Source organism: Archocentrus centrarchus, chromosome 9, assembly GCF_007364275.1.
Source record: "Archocentrus centrarchus isolate MPI-CPG fArcCen1 chromosome 9, fArcCen1, whole genome shotgun sequence".
Taxonomy (NCBI): Eukaryota; Metazoa; Chordata; class Actinopteri; order Cichliformes; family Cichlidae; genus Archocentrus; species Archocentrus centrarchus.
In genome coordinates, this window is record NC_044354.1 from 27,835,424 (window position 1) to 27,856,207 (window position 20,784).

General features: G+C 39.4%; 1 protein-coding gene across 1 annotated transcript in view; it reads right to left on the reverse strand.

Annotated features, from left to right (window-relative positions):
• The window catches only part of unc5db (unc-5 netrin receptor Db), a 299,326-nt gene that overhangs the window by 125,253 nt on the left and 153,289 nt on the right, over positions 1–20,784 (reverse strand). Inside the window, exons 3-4 of the mRNA XM_030737775.1 lie at positions 3,773–3,916; positions 1,315–1,418 (exon numbers count right to left, since the gene is read on the reverse strand). Coding sequence (XP_030593635.1) covers positions 1,315–1,418; positions 3,773–3,916 — 248 coding nt within the window. The remainder of the gene's footprint in view (positions 1–1,314; positions 1,419–3,772; positions 3,917–20,784) is intronic.

The window sequence follows — 20,784 nt, forward strand, 5'->3', positions numbered from 1 at the left end:
TGAGACAAGGGAAGCAAAACTACACACACACACTCATGGAACAGGAAGTGAGAAACCAGGGACACAGAAATGCTGAGTTGACACATAAGGATGCAGCCACACTGAGGGAATCAAACTCAGATAACTAAACTAAGAAAGCCTGATGATATAAATAAACTAAGAACGTGACCCATAACACAGGAAAACCAGAGAATGTAACAATAAAGGAGTCTCTAAAGGTAAACAAAACTCAGATTTGCAAAACTACAATAAACTGGACTGTTCCAAAAACAAAACACTGGGTCACTGACTCGGGAACATGACAGCAACATGCCGGTCCTAATGTCACATTATAAGAATTAAGAATTAACAAAGTGGACACTTTCATGAGTAAATGATAGGATGATATTAATTGGTTGTTTAAAAAGGTTGTTTAAAAAAGTTTATAAAAAAAAAAAAAAAGAGAGTTTTTGGGGAATTCTGGAAAATTCTGACACAGGAGTTTTTTTGTTATTATGTTCCAATTAAGAGTCCAAGTCTAACCACAAAGCTGCAGAAGATTAGAGACCTTGATCATGTTAAAGCCACAAATAATCGAGTTTCTAATGACAACTGTGTTATATGAGCCACACCAGGAACAGACTTTGAGGAAGAAAAGGGGACACAATATGCATGTAAACAGATGCAGCCAAGATTCCAGACAACTGAAAAATATCCACTGTTCTTCATAAATAATTTCTTAGGTGTAGTGGTGCAATGCATAACCCCCCTGTCCCGAATATCCATGTTGTAACCACAATGATCCCTTTCACGACTTTTATGTGAACACACAGTATGAGCTGACAAATGAAACATCAGAATCCAAGAGGACAAGGAGCAACATCCCACTTCCTTAAATGAGTCTCCAGCCATTCACTTTGTGGCCTGACCCATTTGAAGCCAGACATTTCTGGTTCACACAGCTAAGAGAATCTGTGAAAGGCTGATGTGTCTATTTTATTATGTATTTACTTATTTATTAATATTTTTGATGGAGGTTTAGATTAAAAACTGTAGTGTATAGAATCCTCTTCATCAGGAGGTGTCTACATCACTTTCAAACCAGTGTCTTCATCTCCAGATATTTATGTGCATTTATCACTAGTTTCTAAACACAACTATATCAATCTCTTAAAGGTCACGGAAAGCAGAGCTGAAGGTAGAATCGACTTTCTGAGTGGCACAGAGCTACTCTCAGAGAATAAGTATCCACTCTGATGTGTATGTTTTCTGCTCAGTGGGAGTATAAGCTTCTCCTCTTTCGGGATAGGCGGAGCTGAGGAGCGGCGGCCTTACCTCTGCTGCAGGCACTCCCTCCGGAGGACGGCAGTGCAGAACGATCATCCCATTGATTGGCACCTCCTTCCCCTGGGGGTCCTGCTCAAAGTTTTTCCTCAGGTCTGTTTGGGGAGATAAGAGGCTGCTGTCAGGTGTCAAGTGTCACGGTCAGCCTAGCCTCAATTCCCTTTAGCAGCCAACACGCCGGCCTGCCCCCTGGCTCTCTGCATGCCACGACCTTCAAAATCCAATGCAGCTTGTATATGATAGAGAGGATCCAATAGCCCTGTGCTGGGTAATCTGTTAACAAGGTGGTTTGAAGGATACACTGGATGGATGAAGTGAGTCAGGATTGCTATGATCATCCGAGGCATTCATGTGCATACAATAGTGACAGATCCTATTCGGCCCATTTTCCAAACTGCCTTTGATAGCTTTCAGTGGATAGCTGCAACGCAATCGTTGCAGCTATCCACTGAAAACCCGTTAAAACGTAAAGCGGGAATGTGCCTTTGAAATTTTCACTTCAGTTATGAATGGATTTCATGTACCCTTGGGATCACGAGAGGTTCCTTGAATATAAAAGATCCACATACAGGAAGGAAAGTGTTGAGCCTGCAGTCAAAACCTCAATTCAGCTGGCAGGTAAGTAAGTGCAACATGACTGCAAGCACAATGACATGCAAATCCCAGCAGATAAAGACTTTGACAATTACGGTCATTTGTGAAGTTATGTTCTTTATTTCTCCCAAGGACAAAAAAGACTTTGTTGCTTTCTTGATCTTGAACTGTATTTAATTTATCTTGAATTTTACTAAGAAAAAAAGCCACTAATTTTCCACAGGAAGGCTTACAGAGGATGACTTTCCGATACTGTAACCTCTAACACCCTCTAGCAGCAGTATTGGTCTTGGACACCAGTGGATAAAAGTAACTGATTCTGTCTAACTTGATTAGACAGCATTTGTTTCTAGGGATTGATTATTTCATTGCTGATAAATCAGATTCAAGATAAAATCAGTTTTCTGTGCTCGTACAGTTTGGTCCAAGAAGAGGGATCTGCTGTCTGTAAGCTCCACTCTGTTTGGGACAGACAGTGCGCCGGAAATCATTTGCCAGACAGTTTTGCTAAGTTGTCATTTGGCATCATTAAAATACAACACAGATCTCCAGGGGAGATTTACATATTGTTTTTGAGTGACGGCATGCAAGGAATTTAGTTGTTAATTAAACTGTAGTTATTAGATATTTTCCTGTTAAGAAACAATGACATGATAATTGGTCTGTAAACCAATGAATGTTATCTAGATTGTTACTAGATTGTTGGAACTGAATACAATACAATTTTGGGGTGAGATACAACTTTAGAGCATGCAACATTTTGACAACACTGACAGTTACAAATTATGAATACATGCATAATCTTCTCTCTTCTAACTTCTTACACTTCTGATTGAGAAAAGCCAGTCAGGCTAAGTGATACTATTTATGAAAATGTGCATTGTCTTAATCATAAACAGATCAGTTAATTTTCTGTTCTGCTGTAATTGCGTGACTGTAACTAACTCTCTCTCTTTTATCCTTCGCTCTGGGAGTGACCAAGAAGCAGCTGGATACCTTTGCAGGTTCAAACCTTTACATTTTTAAGCTGAACTTTAAATGATGTTTGGCCTTTATCAGGGTCATCACACAACTCATTACAAAGAATATTTAAACAGCTCTCCACTGATTTAGCATTGCACAGCACTTTTTTTTTTTTGTCAAAACAAGCCTACATTACCCACAAACCGCCGGGAACACACATAGCATGCTCAGAGGTTTCATTGTGTCAAGTAGCAGCTAATATATCCCTATCCTCTAGCCTCAAGCAGAGATGAGCCCCAGTAAATCCCTTTCCTTCTAACTCCACACCCCCAGATTATTTTTCATTTTCGATCTTGCAGTTTTCTGCCACAAACAATGCTGGCACAAGTATCATCACATTTATCAAACTTCACATGGCTCCCTCTGGAGACAGCAAAGCTGTTATGCCACTTTTTCCACATATGCACTAGCACTCCCCAGTACACACTCTGATGTGTAAATTGGGGTAGATTTCCTCAAAGTAAAAGTATAAATCATATTTATGGACCTAATATGGTGACATCTATAGCATCATGAAGTACCCTGCAGTACAGGAATAGGACCGATCTAGGTATAAACTGGAAGCCATATATGTATGATCGGTCATATTCTTTAATTAGTTTTTTTTTTTTTCCAGTTTAATGCACATCTTTTCTAAAATTTGTTGCATGATTATTCTGATGAAGGGCACAAGCCAAAACGAAGGTTGTCCTCCATAGTGCAAGTGTACTGCTAAAGTTTTGACTGTTCATCCCATTTCTTTTTTACATAAACTTGAAAAGTTGTGCCCTAAATTTTCACATCCTGAGCTTTATGACTGAATTGCAACAGCAGGGACGGGTTGCATACTCACAAGCGATGCGGACAGTAGCCTTCCGACTTTTGGAGGTGCCCAAGTGGCTCCAGGCAACACAGAGACACCAGTAGTCCTCAGGACCATGGAAATCCTCCACCTGCTGGCGGGACACATTGATCATCACCTCACGCACCTTCAATCCTGGATGAACAGAGAAGGTAAGAGAGTTAGCAACTATATACAAATATACTGTGTTACATGCCTTATATTTAGAGGTTTGATACCCTACACAGACCAGTCTTGTCCATGTCCATGCTTTCAGATAGTGCACAGTGTTACTGAACCTCAAAGCTGAGTCTGATAAAGGAAAAACAAAATTCTTGGGGAAACATATTTAGTATGCAGAATTCTTAGGAAACCAAAATATTTTTCCCACCTCACTTTTATTTCTTCACTTTTAGTGAAACAAATATCAAACACAAAAACCACAACTTTCTAAATGCTGTTCAAAGAGATGCATTCTCTAACTGTTTCTTTCATGTTCAAAAATGTCCCAAGCTGTCAGTAAGGTTTGAGTGAAGTAAGGAAGAAGCCAGGTCAGTCATCTTTGAGGCCCCTTCTGGCCTTCAATTGAATGCTAAAGACTTCTTCCAGCGCCACTGCTTCAGGAATGCATCTTCTGATTGGCAGCAGGTGTATCTTTAATCCATGAAGCTCCAACTAGCTCATCCTTATTGATAGAAGACTCTAGCAGCACTCCTCCTCCAAGTTGCTCACATCTAACTGAAAGTGGTGTGCTGTGTCTGTGAATAATACAGCCAAGGCTTCATCCAGCTGATCCATTGAGAATAGCTCTCATCTCTACAGTCTATAAAACTCTTTGTGAAATAAGTCTTGGCAACACTGGAGGAAATGTATTCCCTTTTAATATTAGCTAAGTCTTTTTGCAACTTCTCACCTTTTTCTACACTGTAGATTATAGTGATAAAAGTGCCGTATCGCCATATCAGTGACAGAGCTATGCCATGAGTTTATATTATCACCAACAGCGACAGAAGTCCAGACCAGCATGCCAGCCTCTGATGATGATGAGTAGCTAAAAAGGCAGTTTAAGTCTGATGTCCAATGAAGCACAGTATTTTTGCAAAATATGCAAAAAAAAAAAATAATTTCTGCAAATAGTGGAAACAACAAACTCTTTTCCCTGCTTGAGGCAAAAACACACCATCAAATACAACCATGAAGGCACAGGAGGAGGAGATGCTAGCAGCTGGTGATGCGTAACCCAAAAGTAAAGAAATGGCACAACTGAGCATTGTTGGAGCACTCTAGTTGCACTACACAGAGCAAATTACTGATGCAGTTATGTGGTGATAAAGGAGAGTTTTAAAGGAGCTGGTTAAAAAGTTTGACTCAACATAAAACATCCCAGATAGAAAATATTTTTCAATTTAAATTTTTACGTGACAGCACTGAGCAGGCTCCTAAGGAATCACAGGGTTAAATTACTCCAGTTATTGTCACTGTTAAACTAAAATGTTACGCAGTTATTTTATATTTTTACTCAAAATTTTCAGGGAATGTGCTGCTGCCTGCAAGCCTGAATCTCCAATAAAACTTTCTGTATTTTTTCTATACTGTTATCAATAAAATTATTGCACATTTCCATGAACTATTGTTATGGAATTTTGAGACTATATCACCTACCCCTATTTAGTGCTAGTTAGCTATCTGTGCATTGAATCAGCACAGCTTATGGACATATCTTGGTAATCACAATTGCTTTCTGTAAATATGGTCACTCTGGCGGCCAAGATGCTAATGTTGAAGCTTCAAAATGTGGACTCTATCACAGGACCTGCACCCCTCAAATCCATACAGTATAAGTGTTAATCACATTAACACACAGTACCAGTCAATTGGTTGGACACACTGGTACTGTATAATGACAGTGACTATTTAAGATGACAGTAAAATATTATGGATAGGGTGATTTGGGCACAGACCAGTCTTTTCATTTAGCTAGGTGGCTAGAACCACACAACTGAAAAGTAAAGCACTGACCAACCTAGCATCCTTTAGCATAAGCTTACTGCATATCATTGAACTGTAAAGAAATATCATTGTCGGATCTGGGAGAAAGCAACCAATGATTAATTTATATATTCATTTGTTTTTGTTTTTTTTCCTAAGGAAAACTAGACCCACTGTAAAGCATATGCAACAACATTCACCTTGACCTCCAATCAAAGGTCAGCACGCTTGTCTTTTTCAAACTAATTTAGCAGGTAACCTCAGCTGTTTTTTTTTTGTTTGTTTTTTTTGGCTAAACTTGGCATGCAATATAAGTCTCAAGAAACCACTGTTGTACTTTGATTGTAAGAATGACTTGCTGAATGCAGTGAATGCAAAGGTTCACTGTATTCAAATTAAGTCAAACAGCAGAGATGTATAGTAACGAAGAAGAACTACTTAAGTACTGTATTTAAGTACTAAAATGCAGTATCTGTACTTTATTGGAGTACATATTTTTTCCCCTACTTTCACTTTTACTCCACTATATATTTTTGATTAATTTAATACTTTTACTCCGATACATTTTTCACGTGCTGAATCGTTACTCGTTACTATTATGAAAACGTTATTAATCATCCCCAAGTCATAGTATCAATGCCAGAGCGGTAGATGGCGCTGTCACGGTTTATGAAGCTGGCTCATCATTGGGCGATTTGAGCGATCAAGCCTATAAAAAAAAAGCAGGCTTCGTCTCCGCCTTTTGCGCTGTTGCTTGCAAGTATTGAGGACAAAACGCGTCAGCTTACTGTCCAATATCGAGATGGATGACGTCCCAGGAACACCTTGTCCAGGTTTGTCTTTTAGCTGCTCTGTGGACTGCCCCTCTGGCCTTTTGAGATGTTTTATTTGTGTTTGTTTTTTTGTAAACACTTGTATGGCCTTTTATAATTGTACTCCAGCTTCAGCCAAATACATTGTGCCTTTCAAATGTTTGAAATAATATAAACAATGATAATCAAACTTTTGACTGCCTTTCTTTAATATACACAGTACTTGTACTTTTACTTGTACTTGTACTTTCGGTACTTGAGTAGCAATTTTTGAAATACTTCTACTTGCAATACTTAAGTACCAAAAAAATTGAGTACTTCTGTACTTCCACTTGAGTATGGTGTTGAAAGAACACTTCAACTTTTACTCAAGTCAATTTTTTTTATATAGTACTTGTACTTCTACTCCACTCCTCTACTCCAGTACTTTATACATCTCTGTCAAACAGGGAACATCAAGAAGAGTACATCTTTGGAGAAATGTAGCAGAAACATAGGGACAACTTTTGTGTGTGTATGTAAGAGAAGGGAGTGGGTGAGAGAAAGAAAAGTCAGAAGAAACTGATTTTTTTTTTTTACTTTATTCAACCTCACAGATATCGAAGGCCTCCAATGACAAGGACGGTCACTGAATGCAAATAAAGCTAGTGTGCAATATTTCAACCGTTATTCTAAGTGCTTTAAAGTACAGAAGTGGTACTAAAGACACTAAGACTAAGGAGGCAGCCACAGCAAAATAGATTGGACAGGATTACTTTTCAGAAACAGTCTGATCGACAAGCATTATGAAGATGAAAGACAAAAATTTAAAAAGAGACCGCTGCTCTGGAGCCCTATTGGTATTGACTTCTGGAAATAAGATAAAAAGCTGACAGTTTCGCTTCTTGCTATAAATGCAGGCGACTTGTGCGCTGAACAAAATAAAGCAGAAAACACACTTGAACAGGCGGCCCACCGACACACTGCAGCGTCAGTCGAGGCCTGTGTGGAAAAATGTATGCATAGAGTTGAGCACACCAAAGTAGAACCTCAGTAGAACCTCACAGTAGCAACTGGCACTAATATGGTGGCAACACACCGCAGCAGCCATAGAGGAAACAGTGCTCTGAGGAAGACTCCCCAGCGATGAATCAAGAAAGTCACTCTGAGTCTGCTTGACTTCTAAGACCCTGAAGCATTATGCTGCCATAGGTTCATACTGCTGGGGGGCTTCCTGCGATTCACTGTGATACACTGAGCTTTTCTTCTCCACTCACCTCTTTTAACTCCCAGGTGTTTATGTGACACTGCCGCATTCATTGCTGTTTTCTTTCTCCTGCAGTGTGTTTTGGCCTGTTTCCTATGAACTCCATTTCCTCTTCTCTTTGCCCTCACTCCCAACCAGTGGTGACAGATGGCTGAGCCTGGTTCTGCTGCAGGTTTCTTCCTGTTAAAAGGAGTTTTTCCTTCCCACTGTCGCACAGTGCTTGCTCATACAGGATCATCGGATAGTTGTAGCTTTTTCTCTAATAGTATAGAGTCCTCACCTTATAACACAGTATAAAGCACCTTTAGGCACATTTAGGTGATTTGGTGCTATAAAAATAAAACTGAATTGCTTAACAATAAAAACCATTCAAAGGTTTTAGGCATTCTCTCTTGGGGACAGCTTAATAAAGCAATGGTCATTGATCCACAGTGATTTCCTAAAGGAGAACCACACTAGTTTTTGTTTTTTCTTTTGTTTCAGTTTTAGTTTTTTTTTTTTTAGTTCAATTGTCACTCTTGAGGGAGAGAAGAGCAGATTTTAGTTCCACACTCAAATGTCACTGTAGACTAGCAAATACTTACTTTAATTTTGATAATGTTGCAGATGTTTTTATGCATTCTATGCTAATGATTGCCTTGGAAACACGTGTTCTTTACTTGGACTCGGGGTGTTTTTTGTGTATTTAAGAATTAGAAGTGTTTAACTAATTAACAGTGAACTGGGAGTTATTTAGAGTTCTTACTTTAGAAAAGTAATATAATTTCATGCTGCTTCACATATTTACTTACTCATTTTATAAATACTGTGTGGCCATGCAACCATGTGCATGTAAAATGTCAGTACTCTGGAATCTTAGAGAATGGAGCTTCTCCCAAACCTAATAGATTAGCAAGGAAAAATGAACGCATATGTAGAGATGAAGTAAAATTGGAAACGGATCCCATTTGTGAATCAAACACCAGGTGCTAAACTGGAACCTGGTGTTTGAATTTGTACCATTCACAATACCAGGTTAACTCTGGGAGTACATAATGAATTTGGAAATTATAGAGACATGCATAAATAATGAATGAATCAAATAAACCCATTAGATTTTAGTCCAGTAAATCTGAAACAAGGTTAAGTGTGCCCTATATGACTTCATAGAAATGTAGTCATATAGTGCTGATGGTTCAGCTGATGTGGGCTAGTGCTGCTGGGATTGCAGCAGAGCTTGACTTTGGAGCCTGCCTGAACTTGTGAACCAGCTGACATTGCCCTTCCTAAAGCCATGCCCCCAATTTTTGGGTTGTTATGTGGTTTCAAGACAGAGTCAAGATTAGTAGTAGGGTTCATTTGGGTCAAATCTTAATGACGCATTTATAGGCTGGATACAGGTCTCTGTTTAGGGCACATGCTGAGCTGCAGTTTAAAGGTTAAACTGAAATGGGAAAGCCCTGCATGCTAAATAAGCATCTTTAAAGAATCTGTAATCGATACCTTGATGTGTCTAAAGGCTTGCATCAGTGATCAGTGGGTTTTACAGGATTAGTTATGCATAAGTTCTTAGGAAGGGCTGACACACTTCCTAAATCAGTGCTTTCTCCTTCTCTATGCTGAGCTCAGAGAGCATCACTAAGGAAATTGGCAGAAACAGAGACCCCCGGGGAACCCTGCTGTATGTTTTAAGCTCTGAATGGTGCTAACAAGAGGAAAGCAAAATTAGCTGTAGAAGAATTAGCCTTAATAATTTGGACTACACATAATGGTGTATGCAGGCTTCCTGTGCAAGTGACACCATGCTGTACCAAATTATTTAACACAAAAAACTGATGTGAACACAACAAACTGCACAATGCTCTTATTATATTGATTGCATAAAAGAAGGCAAGGAAAAAATAATCCAGTCTATTTGAAAATCCTCTTAGGAAAGCCCCCAGTTGTTCGCCATCCTGTCATATAGCTTCAAATGGGTATGCGGCACCCATATTTAATGTGAGTCATCGGCTTAGGGCTTGTCACATGTGTTTTCTCAGAGCCTTTTGCAGCCTCCAGGCCTCATACCCACCACTGGATTAAAGAGCGAAATATGCAATGTGCTGGGAACTGCAAAAGACCAAAAGCCTGCCCTGACTCTTATGCCTCCAATCTCTCTGATGAATTACATTTTAATCTGACATGCTCTTACTAAAGTCAAACAGCCTCATACTGAGGCTGCACAGCTTGAGACACACTGAGCAGACTTCTGAATGAATACCAATTAAACCGGAGTGAATGGCATTGGGGCAACGATGATGAATCCATGCTGGTGTTTGAGGTAAAATTAAGAAATGGAGAACATTTCATGGCGGGTGGTCGCCACTGTGCTGGATATAAATGACAACAACAACAAAAAAGTGAGATTCTTTCTCTTTGTGAAACTCACAAGCCTTGAAATGCTGATACAAATTAGGCAGTTTCTCACAATATGATGTTTTTGGTAACTGTGGTAGTTAAGATTGACAGACTAAGTGTGTGTGTGTGTGTGTGTGTGTGGGTAGACAAGGACCATTTTTGAGAAAGTAATAAACAAAGAAGAAGCTCTACGGTTGGTTCTTCCCATTTGCAGCCCCTGAAGTGAGTGAGACACAAGCATAATTCATAATTTCTTGAGCACAGGCAGAGAGCTGTCAAGTGACAGCATCTGTGTGGGAATAGAGACAGCGAAGCAAATAATAACTAATGACTTTCCACGATGCCCTACAATATTTGAGGTTGGGTGTAAAGGAAGAGGAAGACAGAGCAAGACTGATTCAGAGAGAGAGAGAGAGAGAGAGAGAGAGAGAGAGAAGGTGGCCGTAAGCTTAATCGACAAAGCAACACATTTCCTGGAGTCCAAAGCTACATCGACAGGTGGTTTGCCAGAGAGACGGGAACGACTGCTGCCTCTGTGTCATCTGTCAACCCTATTTGTTTATAGGCAGAACGCTGTTGACAGGCCTCATTAGAGTAAACCACTTGATCTGTTCTCCTCCCCAGTCCTCTTCTCACTCTTTTGCAGTTTCCAGAGTCGCTTGATAAATCCATCCAAAATAGCTGAATCACTCAGAGAAAGATGGGCAAAACGGCTGGAGTGAGAACTATATTTTCCTGGTTCTGAGGTTCAGTGAAATGGAAATTGTCACTGTGGTAGCTCTACCCTAGTCTAGCTTATTAAATTGGATCTGGATGACAAGAACTTCATTAAAATGCTGCATTGTGATCATTTTAGTTTTAAAAAATTCAGCTTTAAGGGGTTTGAGTGCAGCAGAAAACTCGCCCCCCACGTCATCTTTCTCTCCCTCCACACACTGCCTCTGGTTCTCTTCTGTTAGCCATACAGCAAAGGTAAAATGGGAATGGGCTGCTGTCCCATAGATCAATATTAGACTTTTGTGAAAATGGCAATATCTGCTCAATGTACTGGCAAAGCCAAAACACTGGTCCACAGGCTCTGAGTCAGAGGGAAAAAGCAACTCAGGATTAGACTTTAGTACCCTCCCTTAAAAAGTCTTTGCCTCATTTTAAAGCCCAGTATACATCTAACTATATGTGTGCTGCACTGACAACTTCACATTTTTTGGTAGCACTTTCCATTCTAATAATGTGTTAATAGTGGAGTAATAAAGTGGAAACAGGAAAGTAATATATGGAAATAGGAAGTTATGACTGCTTAGTTACAAAAGTAATAGCCAAGTAATGATCTTTATAGCTGAGTGATATTTATGTAATTATAATATTTGTCTGAAGCAAGCTGTCAAATGTGTCGTGGTTTCCTGAAGCACACTGCTGGCCTATTCAACATAGTTCATGATACAGTTATGAAAATCTGTTTGCTACTGTTTTGTGCTCATGGACATGAAATTTCCAGTTTTGTTTACATACAGATGAATTTCTGCCATATAGCCTGAGAACAGTTTGTGAAATAGTCACAAAGTTTTTGTTATTATTTGTGTTCATTAACATGAACTACATTTGTACTGTGACAGAGAGCTAACATAGGTCCAATGTTTGTTACACTTTCTGTCCTATTACTATTTCCTATTACTTCTACATTTTATTTGTCTTTTTATTTATTTACTTTGGTTTTCTGTTAGTATTTGGTTATTGTTACTGATGAAAACTACTTTATTGCTTATTATAAAATTCTCCCACTATTAGAAAATATATATTTTCAATGTACAAGTTATATTTATGATTACATGGTTTCGATATTTATTGCTTGCATTTCAAGAGAAGATGTCTCATCAGATTAAGGATCCACCCAAGACACAAGAGTCAACCCTGAAACCTCCTGACCATCAGATTCTTCTTGACACAGTCCACTAAGTCCCTTTAAACCTTTTTGTTTCTTTTCTGTACTGAAAAAGAAGAATGAACCTCTATCATACTTGGTAGTAGACAAAGGGTGTTGTCACAGAACACTGAATGTTATCTAAATGATCAAAAATAAAAGTACAAAAATGACTGTTTGCAGTGGGAGTGCATCAGTATAAATGTCTATTTCTTTTTAATCTAGCTTTATCCAGCAAACACATGTATAGGTTCAGTCAGCGATCCGGGGGACTTGAATATTTTATTGAAGCAATTTCATATACAATTGAGAAACAGCCACAAGCAAATTTTACCATCACAGACTTTCAACCTTGAGCATCACTCCTTTTTGCTGGTGTTTCTTCATTACACTTTGGTGAACTAGCAGTCATGTGTTAAAAAGTCTCGCTCCACAGCATTTCCTGTTAGCAGCTGAGCCATGGCCGGGCAGTAGACAAACACTGAATTAGTTCTGATACTGAAGAAAAAGACTCATATAAAGATTTATGGACAACTACTGAAGGAGCTGAGTAGCAGGAGTTTCATTTATTTTACAATAGGATGCAAACTGTTGCCGTGATTTTGATAAATGAGGTTCCCCCCGATAATAAATCTGTGTTTACTCAAAAGAAGCCATTATCAGGGCACCTGTTTGTGCCGGGGGCGACTGTCATAGCGCATGTACTGCAGGGAACGTTTTCACCCCATGTGATGTCAACCAATAACTAGCACAAAGAGAGAGCTGGGGAAATAATTTCTTTCAAATGTTCACTTGATTGCCAGTGTCAGTGTGGTAGCTGTTGCTAGAAATGCAAAGAAACCTTTTCGTCGAATGTACCACCCGTTAGTGAGGCACTGATTTGAATTTATTTGAGCAGATAATAGGTTACTGAGGCCTGAAAAGCCATTCTGGAGCAGTTGATAGAGCAGACAGCATGATTGTAGGTTACATATAAACTCAGTGTTTCGCGCTTATTGTGGCTTCATGCTCATTTTTCAAACACCCCCCCCCCCCCCCCCCGCAGGACCAATCAGACAGCCACTCATACTGAGTGTGGTTAAGTTAGAGACTTCATCCTTTTAAATGGATTTCACCAAGTACATGCTCAAGTGGGTGATGTCAATAAAAAAAAAAATGAATTGATATTTACATGTGGATGTTCCCAGCAACACATCCAAATCAATAGAGGACACTGTCACCCTTAAAGAAATAATACCATTGGCTGTTGGGACAAACATTAAATTCGAAGGCAATCACATTCATGTTCAGCAAAATAAGCAGCACACAAATGTACTAAGTGAGGCAAAGTGTTGGTGTGCTTGGTTCTTTCTGTCAGAAGCTAATTTTTGGTGAGTCTTTGACAAAACGCTCTGGCTCTGGCCCAATGTTCCAGTCTTCAGTGCTCTGCACAGTAATGACAGCCAGCTCTGTCTGTGTTTGGGTGTAAATTTGGGCCGCTTTGGGCTACAAAATGAAAAATGCAAAAGGTGCAGTTTCAGCACTTGGACTTGAGCCAGTGTACTTTGGCCAATTTTGGAGAGTCTTACATGCCATACCTGAGTATTTCATGTTTTTCTTAATTAAATCACGGCTGCTGGAATCATTTAGATATTATTTTCAGTTATTGGTGATACTGTGCAAGATGTGATCATAAAGTTTCACAACTTCCACCATAAAAGTAATTAAAAAAAAACATTCCTCAATCAGTGTGACTGCTCTCTCCTTCGATCATCTGTTTGTGCATGTTTTGACCTCTTCCAATGTGGATGTTATGTTTAAATCCCACCGTAAAAGTCTCGTTTCATCCACCTGCATGTGCTGGATCTCCTCTGGTACTTAAAGAACCCTTTTTAATCTCATTTTGAGAAACAGGATAAAGTCACAGGGCACTAAATGTTATGAGTAGGATATGTGGTGAGTAAAGACTGTGTTGGTGTAACACTTCACTTTGAGTGGGCGCACAGCATGCTTCAAAGTTCAGTTGCATTTGCCTGTCACATATCTAAAAACATTAGAGCAGAACTCCATGTTGACAGTCTGAGTTTAAGGAATGATTTCACAATGCAGAACCCTGTGAATGTTTAAAAAAAAAAAAAAAAAAACCTTGTTTTTGTTTTGGGTGTTGAAATGGGTTATAATCCTAGTTTGTGCTTTGTGCTTTTGCTGCAGTTATCACTGATTTTGTTTTATTACAGTTTACCTGCTTCCACAGTGTTGCCATGTACTGTTAAGTCTCTGTCTCTGATGTTCCCATTTAGGAGTTTCCTGTTTTATTTTGGCATCTTGTATCCCGTGTGTTTAGTGTTCACTTTTATTTTCCCCAGTGAGTTTAAATTGTGTTCCCTGGTGTTTCCAGTCTTCCTAATTACCTGGTGTGTTGCCCTTTGTTGTGTTGTCCCTCATGCTGTATGCGCCCACATTCCACTGATCTCAGAGTTTTTGTGTTTCTGGCTCCAGCCCAGCCTTGTTTTGTATTTTGTATTTTTCTCCAGCAGTAAAGCTGACTTTAAGTTTATTCCCTCTTCTCCAAGTCCTGCACTGGGGTCCTACTCTGCCTGCCACACAGCTGTGACATACTGTAGAGCATTACAAAAATGTTGATTGTGCTCAAAATAGTGCACAAGGACACAGCCTTGAAGGGGAGATCAGCCACACTGAAATAAGTGCATTGTGTAGATTGTGTTTTGTTTTTCCTACCAAGGATCATCATCATCATGACTGAAAGGAGGCAATCTCTGAATGGAGTCGTAACAAAATACAATTAATTTTTTGCAAAAGGATCAGCAGTGGTGCGCTGTATGTAGGCTTTTACACATACTGATGCTTTATAATCATTCTATCTGGGCTTATGAATGTAAATGAACACAGTGATTGAGATGCTAGGCCCCATGCCATGAAACTCTGGGTGCTGAAAACACCTAAATTAAAAGATTAAGAGGTGTGACCCAATACATTTGTCCATATAATGTTTGTTGATGGGTTCTCATCTGCATGTTTCTCAGATAAACAACTTTTTGTCATCTCATTTTCGATGCGTTCCAGAAGTGGTCCTCATCCTCTTTACTGACGCAAACAACACTCAGTGGACAGGTGGCTCTTATCTACACCGCTTGTCGTGGTCTGCTGTGGCGTGCCTGCATATGAACACTGATTTCTCACTAATGAGTGACAGTACATCCTGTGTGCAGCTCAGTGAGCATGACCTGAGAATGTGTGCTCTTTATCAGCAGCACTCCAACTGTGCTTCTTCATTACAATATAATTAATTAAAACTGCCTTTTTCAAATGTTTTAGTCACATTCTGTCCAGTCATTTATTTAATAATTGTTTTAGAATGAGTCCATGTAGAAAAAAAAAAGGGTCTTTTGAAAGCAGGCATAGCTGCAATTTGCAACTTGACTACAGACTGAAAGTAGTCACGCAGCTAATTGTAATGTTTGTAACGTAAGTGTGTCAAGTGGTGGCAGCAGCAAAGCTAATTACAACACTAGCTTTTACTGTCAAGAGAGGTTAACAACCTTAACCCCTTTCTACAGCTGCTGTTTTGGACCAGTTTCCCTGATTTAACATTCTTCTATTTAAAGCTTAATAACTTCTCATGTAAACATCACAAAACCATGGGTAATGTCTTATATTGAAGTCTTGTATGATTAGTTTTTTTTTTTTTTTTAATCTTTTTTTCTTTCTTTGGATATATAACCATATCTGCCCAAACTTTAACCTTTTGGATATAAAAGTAATCGCTTCATCTTTTTTATCTTCTTGTAGCTCACACATTGTGTAAAATTTTGTGTATGGCTGGCATATTAATTCTTGAGTTATTGCTGAAAATATGTTTTAGGAGGTTACAGTGACCGCTGGCCACCAACATTCGTTCATCTGTGAATCTAAGCAAATATTTGTGCCAAAGTTCCTCAAGGTGCTCCCTGAGATAATAATCACAACTATGTCAGGGGCCAAAACACGTGCTTTTTGAGGTTACTGTTACTTTGCCCCTTGACTAGCAAAATCTATTCAGGTCATCTTTGAGTTCAAGGTGAAACTGAGCAGACGTCAGAGTGAATAGCTGTTTTAAATTTTAAGAACTTACCTCCTAGCATTTCATCACAAGAATGAGACAAAGATATACACAGATGTATAAAAGATACAATAATGCTCTATTGCCTGGCACACAGCTTACATTACAAGCACTTTTAGTTCTGGGTAAAAGGTTTTTGGTAATTTGAAGCATTTTGCGTTCTCAAAGACTGCCTAAGTAACTTTAGACCAGGAAACGTCAACTGGCGGCCCGTGGGCCACATCCAGTCCGCCAGAGCTTTCTATCCGGCCCCTCAAATAATACTGACGCAGGTATTATACGCCAATCAATCATATTGCATCATAACCCATTAAATAACTATCTCTGACTAGTCTGAATTATCAAAAGCCTTTAAGCATGATTTTATTTTGCTTGTAAATGCCTCCGTGTCCCTAGATCCAAACAGAATGCAAGCTCGGACCATGTGACATCAAGCAATTTATGTTTGCACTGAGCAGCCAGCTTTTGCTGGTAGTGATCAGATTGTAAACACAGCTGAAGGTGAGTCTAGAAAAACTGCTTGGTGATCACACTTGTCTAACAAAAGGAAGTAAAAGTCGTAATAAGATTTCTGTCAGTGAACCTGTGGAAGGATCGTTACTAAAACTTACCATAAGATCAAAAAAAAAGAAGCTATTTTAAAAGAGGAGTGTCCAGGCAGATTTAGAAGGTTTTGCATCTGAAATCTTTATGTTTCTATATTCATTAAAAACAAAACAAAAATCAACAACAAAAACACCTTCTGAAAAGTAGATTGTGCAGAGATAAAGTCGTTGCTGTCATAATAATAAATAATAATAATACATTTTATTCATAGGCGCCTTTCAGGGCACTCAAGGTCGCCTTACAGGTAAAAAAACAATTAAAATGAAAAAATGAAAACAGCAAAAGAGAAAGCACAATTACAATTACACAATAAACAAAAATTGAAGAAAAGCAAAACAATAGTTAAGACCAGGATAAAATCCAAGAACCCACCGAGTCATAGGCCGAAAGCTTGTTTGAACAGATGGGTTTTTAGATGGGATTTAAAAAGAGATAAGCTGTTTATGACCTTTAATGGTTGCGGTAGAGCATTCCAGAGATGGGGTGCTATATGACAAAAGGCTCTAGACCCCATAGTTGCTAAACGGACAGAAGGTATAGTGAGGAGCAGTGACGAAGAAGAATGAAGTGGGTGTGAGGGAGTATAGTAATGGATTAGAGCAGCAATGTAGGGGGGAGCAAGGTTATGAAGAGATTTGAAGGTGAGAAGAAGAATCTTGTATTTGATACGGTAGTCTATTGGAAGCCAATGTAGGTCCTGAAGGATGGGAGTAATGTGTTGAGTAGAGGAGGTTCGGGTAATGATACGTGGAGCAGAGTTTTGAACCATCTGGAGTTTACGGAGACTCTTAACTTGGGAGGAGATGGGGACAGTGAAATTATCAATGGTGAGTGTGAAGTGATTGGATTTTGCAAGGGTGGATTTGGCACCAATCAGCAGGATTTCTGTTTTATCATTATTCAATTTGAGAAGATTGTCAGAAAACCAAGATTTTATTTCAGAAAGACAGTCAGAAAGGGAAGGCGGGGGGAGAAGAGTATTTACTTTAGAAGAGACATAGAGCTGGGTATCATCGGCATAACAATGAAAATAGATGACGTATTTCCTAAAAATATGTCCTAAGGGTAATAAGTAAATAACAAAGAGAAGAGGACCAAGGACAGAGCCCTGAGGAACACCGGAGGAGACTGGGGTGATGAATGACTTGGCAGTTTTGAGCTGTACATATTGGGTGCGACCAGAAAGGTATGACTGAAACCAAAGAAAAGGAATACCTGTAAAACCTAGTGAAGCTAATCTCTGAAGGAGGATTGGATGGGAAATGGTGTCAAAAGCCGCACTAAGGTCGAGAAGAATGAGTATGGTTAAGAGACCAGAGTCAGCTGCCATTAAAAGGTCATTTGTGATTTTAACTAATGCAGACTCGGTGCTGTGTAGAGGACGAAAACCAGACTGAAATTCATCGAAAAGATTATTATTAGAGAGGTAATTGTAAACCTGGTTGGCTACAGTTCGTTCGAGAATTTTAGCAGGGAATGGAAGATTAGAAATGGGCCCAAAATTATTCAAATTACTGGGATCAGCCCCTTGCTTCTTTAACAATGGAGAAATAACAGCTGTTTTAAATGGCGAAGGAACTTGACCAGAAGTAAGAGAGAGATGCATGATATTTGTTATAAGTGGGGACAGAGGTGATAAGCAAATTTTGACCAGGTAGGTTGGCAGAGGATCTAATTGGCAGGTGGAAGCTTTGGATTTCTGAATAATGGCAGATATTTCACTAGTGGATGGAAGCAAAAAACTAGAAAAAGTAATGGTAGGTGAATTACAAGAGACTATTTGGGATCAAGCAGGTACAGAAAGGCTCTGAGAGGCTAATTGCTTGTGGATCTGTACAATTTTAGAGTTGAAGAAGTTCATAAAATTATTGCAATATTAAGTAGTATACATATGACATGATAACAGATGAGGAGGTTTGAGGATAGAATTTAAAGTAGAGAACAGTATTTTAGGATTTGCTTCAGCAGATGTAAAGAGACTGGCATAATACTCAGCCTTGGCTGTGGACAGAGCATTCTTATAGGCCTGAATATGGTCGGCATACATATCTTTATGAACCATAAGTCCAGTCTTCCTAAAGAGGCGCTCTAGACGGCGACCCTTAGCTTTTAGGAGCCGAAGATCTGGAGTATACCAGGGTGCAGAATGAGAAAAATATACAGTTCGAGTTTTAACAGGAGCAATATCATCCAAGATGTTCTGAAGTCCACTGTTATAATGAGTAACCAGGTCATCCAGAGTAGATAAATCATCTTTACTAGGAAGACTATGAAGTCTGTCAAGCAAGGTGAGATGATCGATATTTTTTAAATTTCTAAAGGAAATAGACCGAGGTGAATTAACATTTGTTACTGGCAAGTTGATACTAAAGGATACCAGTTTATGGTCAGATATGGTGAGATCGGATAGAGTGCAGTTGAAGGGAGTTACCAAGTCCAGACCAAGTCCAATATGTGACCTTTACCATGTGTAGGAGAGTCAACACATTGTTGCAAACCAAAACTGTCCAAGCAGGATATAAGGTCCCTGGTGTGTGGATCAGCAGCATTATCAATATGAACACTGAAGTCGCCCAGCAAGATAAAATGTGGTGACATAGTCGATAACGAAGACAAACATGCAGAGAGTTCATTTATAAAATCTGGGTTTCTTTTAGGTGGACGATACAAAACTGCTAAAACCGTGGGCAAGGCTCCTTTTATCTGTAGGGCGATACATTCAAAGGAGGCGAAATGAGGTACAGGGATAGATGTAACTTTCCATTTCTCCTGGTAAAATATCGCAAGACCGCCACCATGACCGGTGTCACGTGACCGAGCCATGTTAACAAACCCAGGCGGCGTAGCTTCATTTAACTGGGAAAAGTCATTATTCTGCTGCCATGTCTCGGTTAGACACATAAAGTCGAACTTACTGTCATGGATGTACTCAGACAGTAGAAGACCCTTGTTGGTGAGAGAGCGAATATTCAGGAGGCCGAGGGTGATGGTGCTTATCATCGGGACAGTATTAGCTGATCTGGCTATCAGGGCACTGCGGTCCGTAATCCGTCCAGGTTTCTTTGAAGGTCGCGGGAGGACCGACCATAAGGCTCGGATCGGCTTGGTGTCATCGATGCAGTATTTGCGACGAGAGCCTCGGTGAGTATACCTTCTATGGGAATGCCAGATAATTTCCGGGTGGAGATACAGTGCTGATGGAAGCGGCGTCGCAAGCCGGGGCCAGAGTTGTAGGAGTTCATCAATCGAGTATTGGATTTCCATTGCCACTGGTTTCCAAAACAGGGAAACAATAATCCAGAAAAGTACGATCCAAAAAGACAACTTGTTGGGCCACATTATTGTGGGTTTGGCGATCAGAACACAAGATCAAAAACATAGAAAACATACAAACATAAAAAGATTGCAGCCAGGATAGCGGCAGCCAAAAACGCGCCAGCGTTCACCCCGGAAGTAAATCAGACTTGAGAAAGGTAACATTTTATTGTTTCCCGTGCTCATTATATCTATAATGATCACAACTGCACATAATTGCGGTGTCTCCATAACAACTGTCAACATAACAGAGAAGAACAGTTAAGTGCAAGACTTGCACATCATTAAAAATAGTATAAATTTGAAAGGAACATTTATATATCAAATGATAATATATTACTTAGGATACAATATTCATTTTATTTTACTTTACGAGAGCATCTGGCCCTCACACTGTCTGCCGAGAAAAATTCCAGCCCTTGGACAAATGTAGTTGATGACCCCTGCTTTGGACCCATCAGTCATGATGACCAAATTATATTAATATTCTAGTTGTAATGTAGAAACTCCCATCTTCATCAGTATGTTCAACTTTGATTGACTGTTAGATTGCTATGACAAGATCCCCCGGTCTACTACAGTTACAGTAAAATAAGATTCCTGACCAGTAAAATAGAGGAATTACCTCTCCACGCTGGCTTAAGATGCTGCAGTATTGTCATG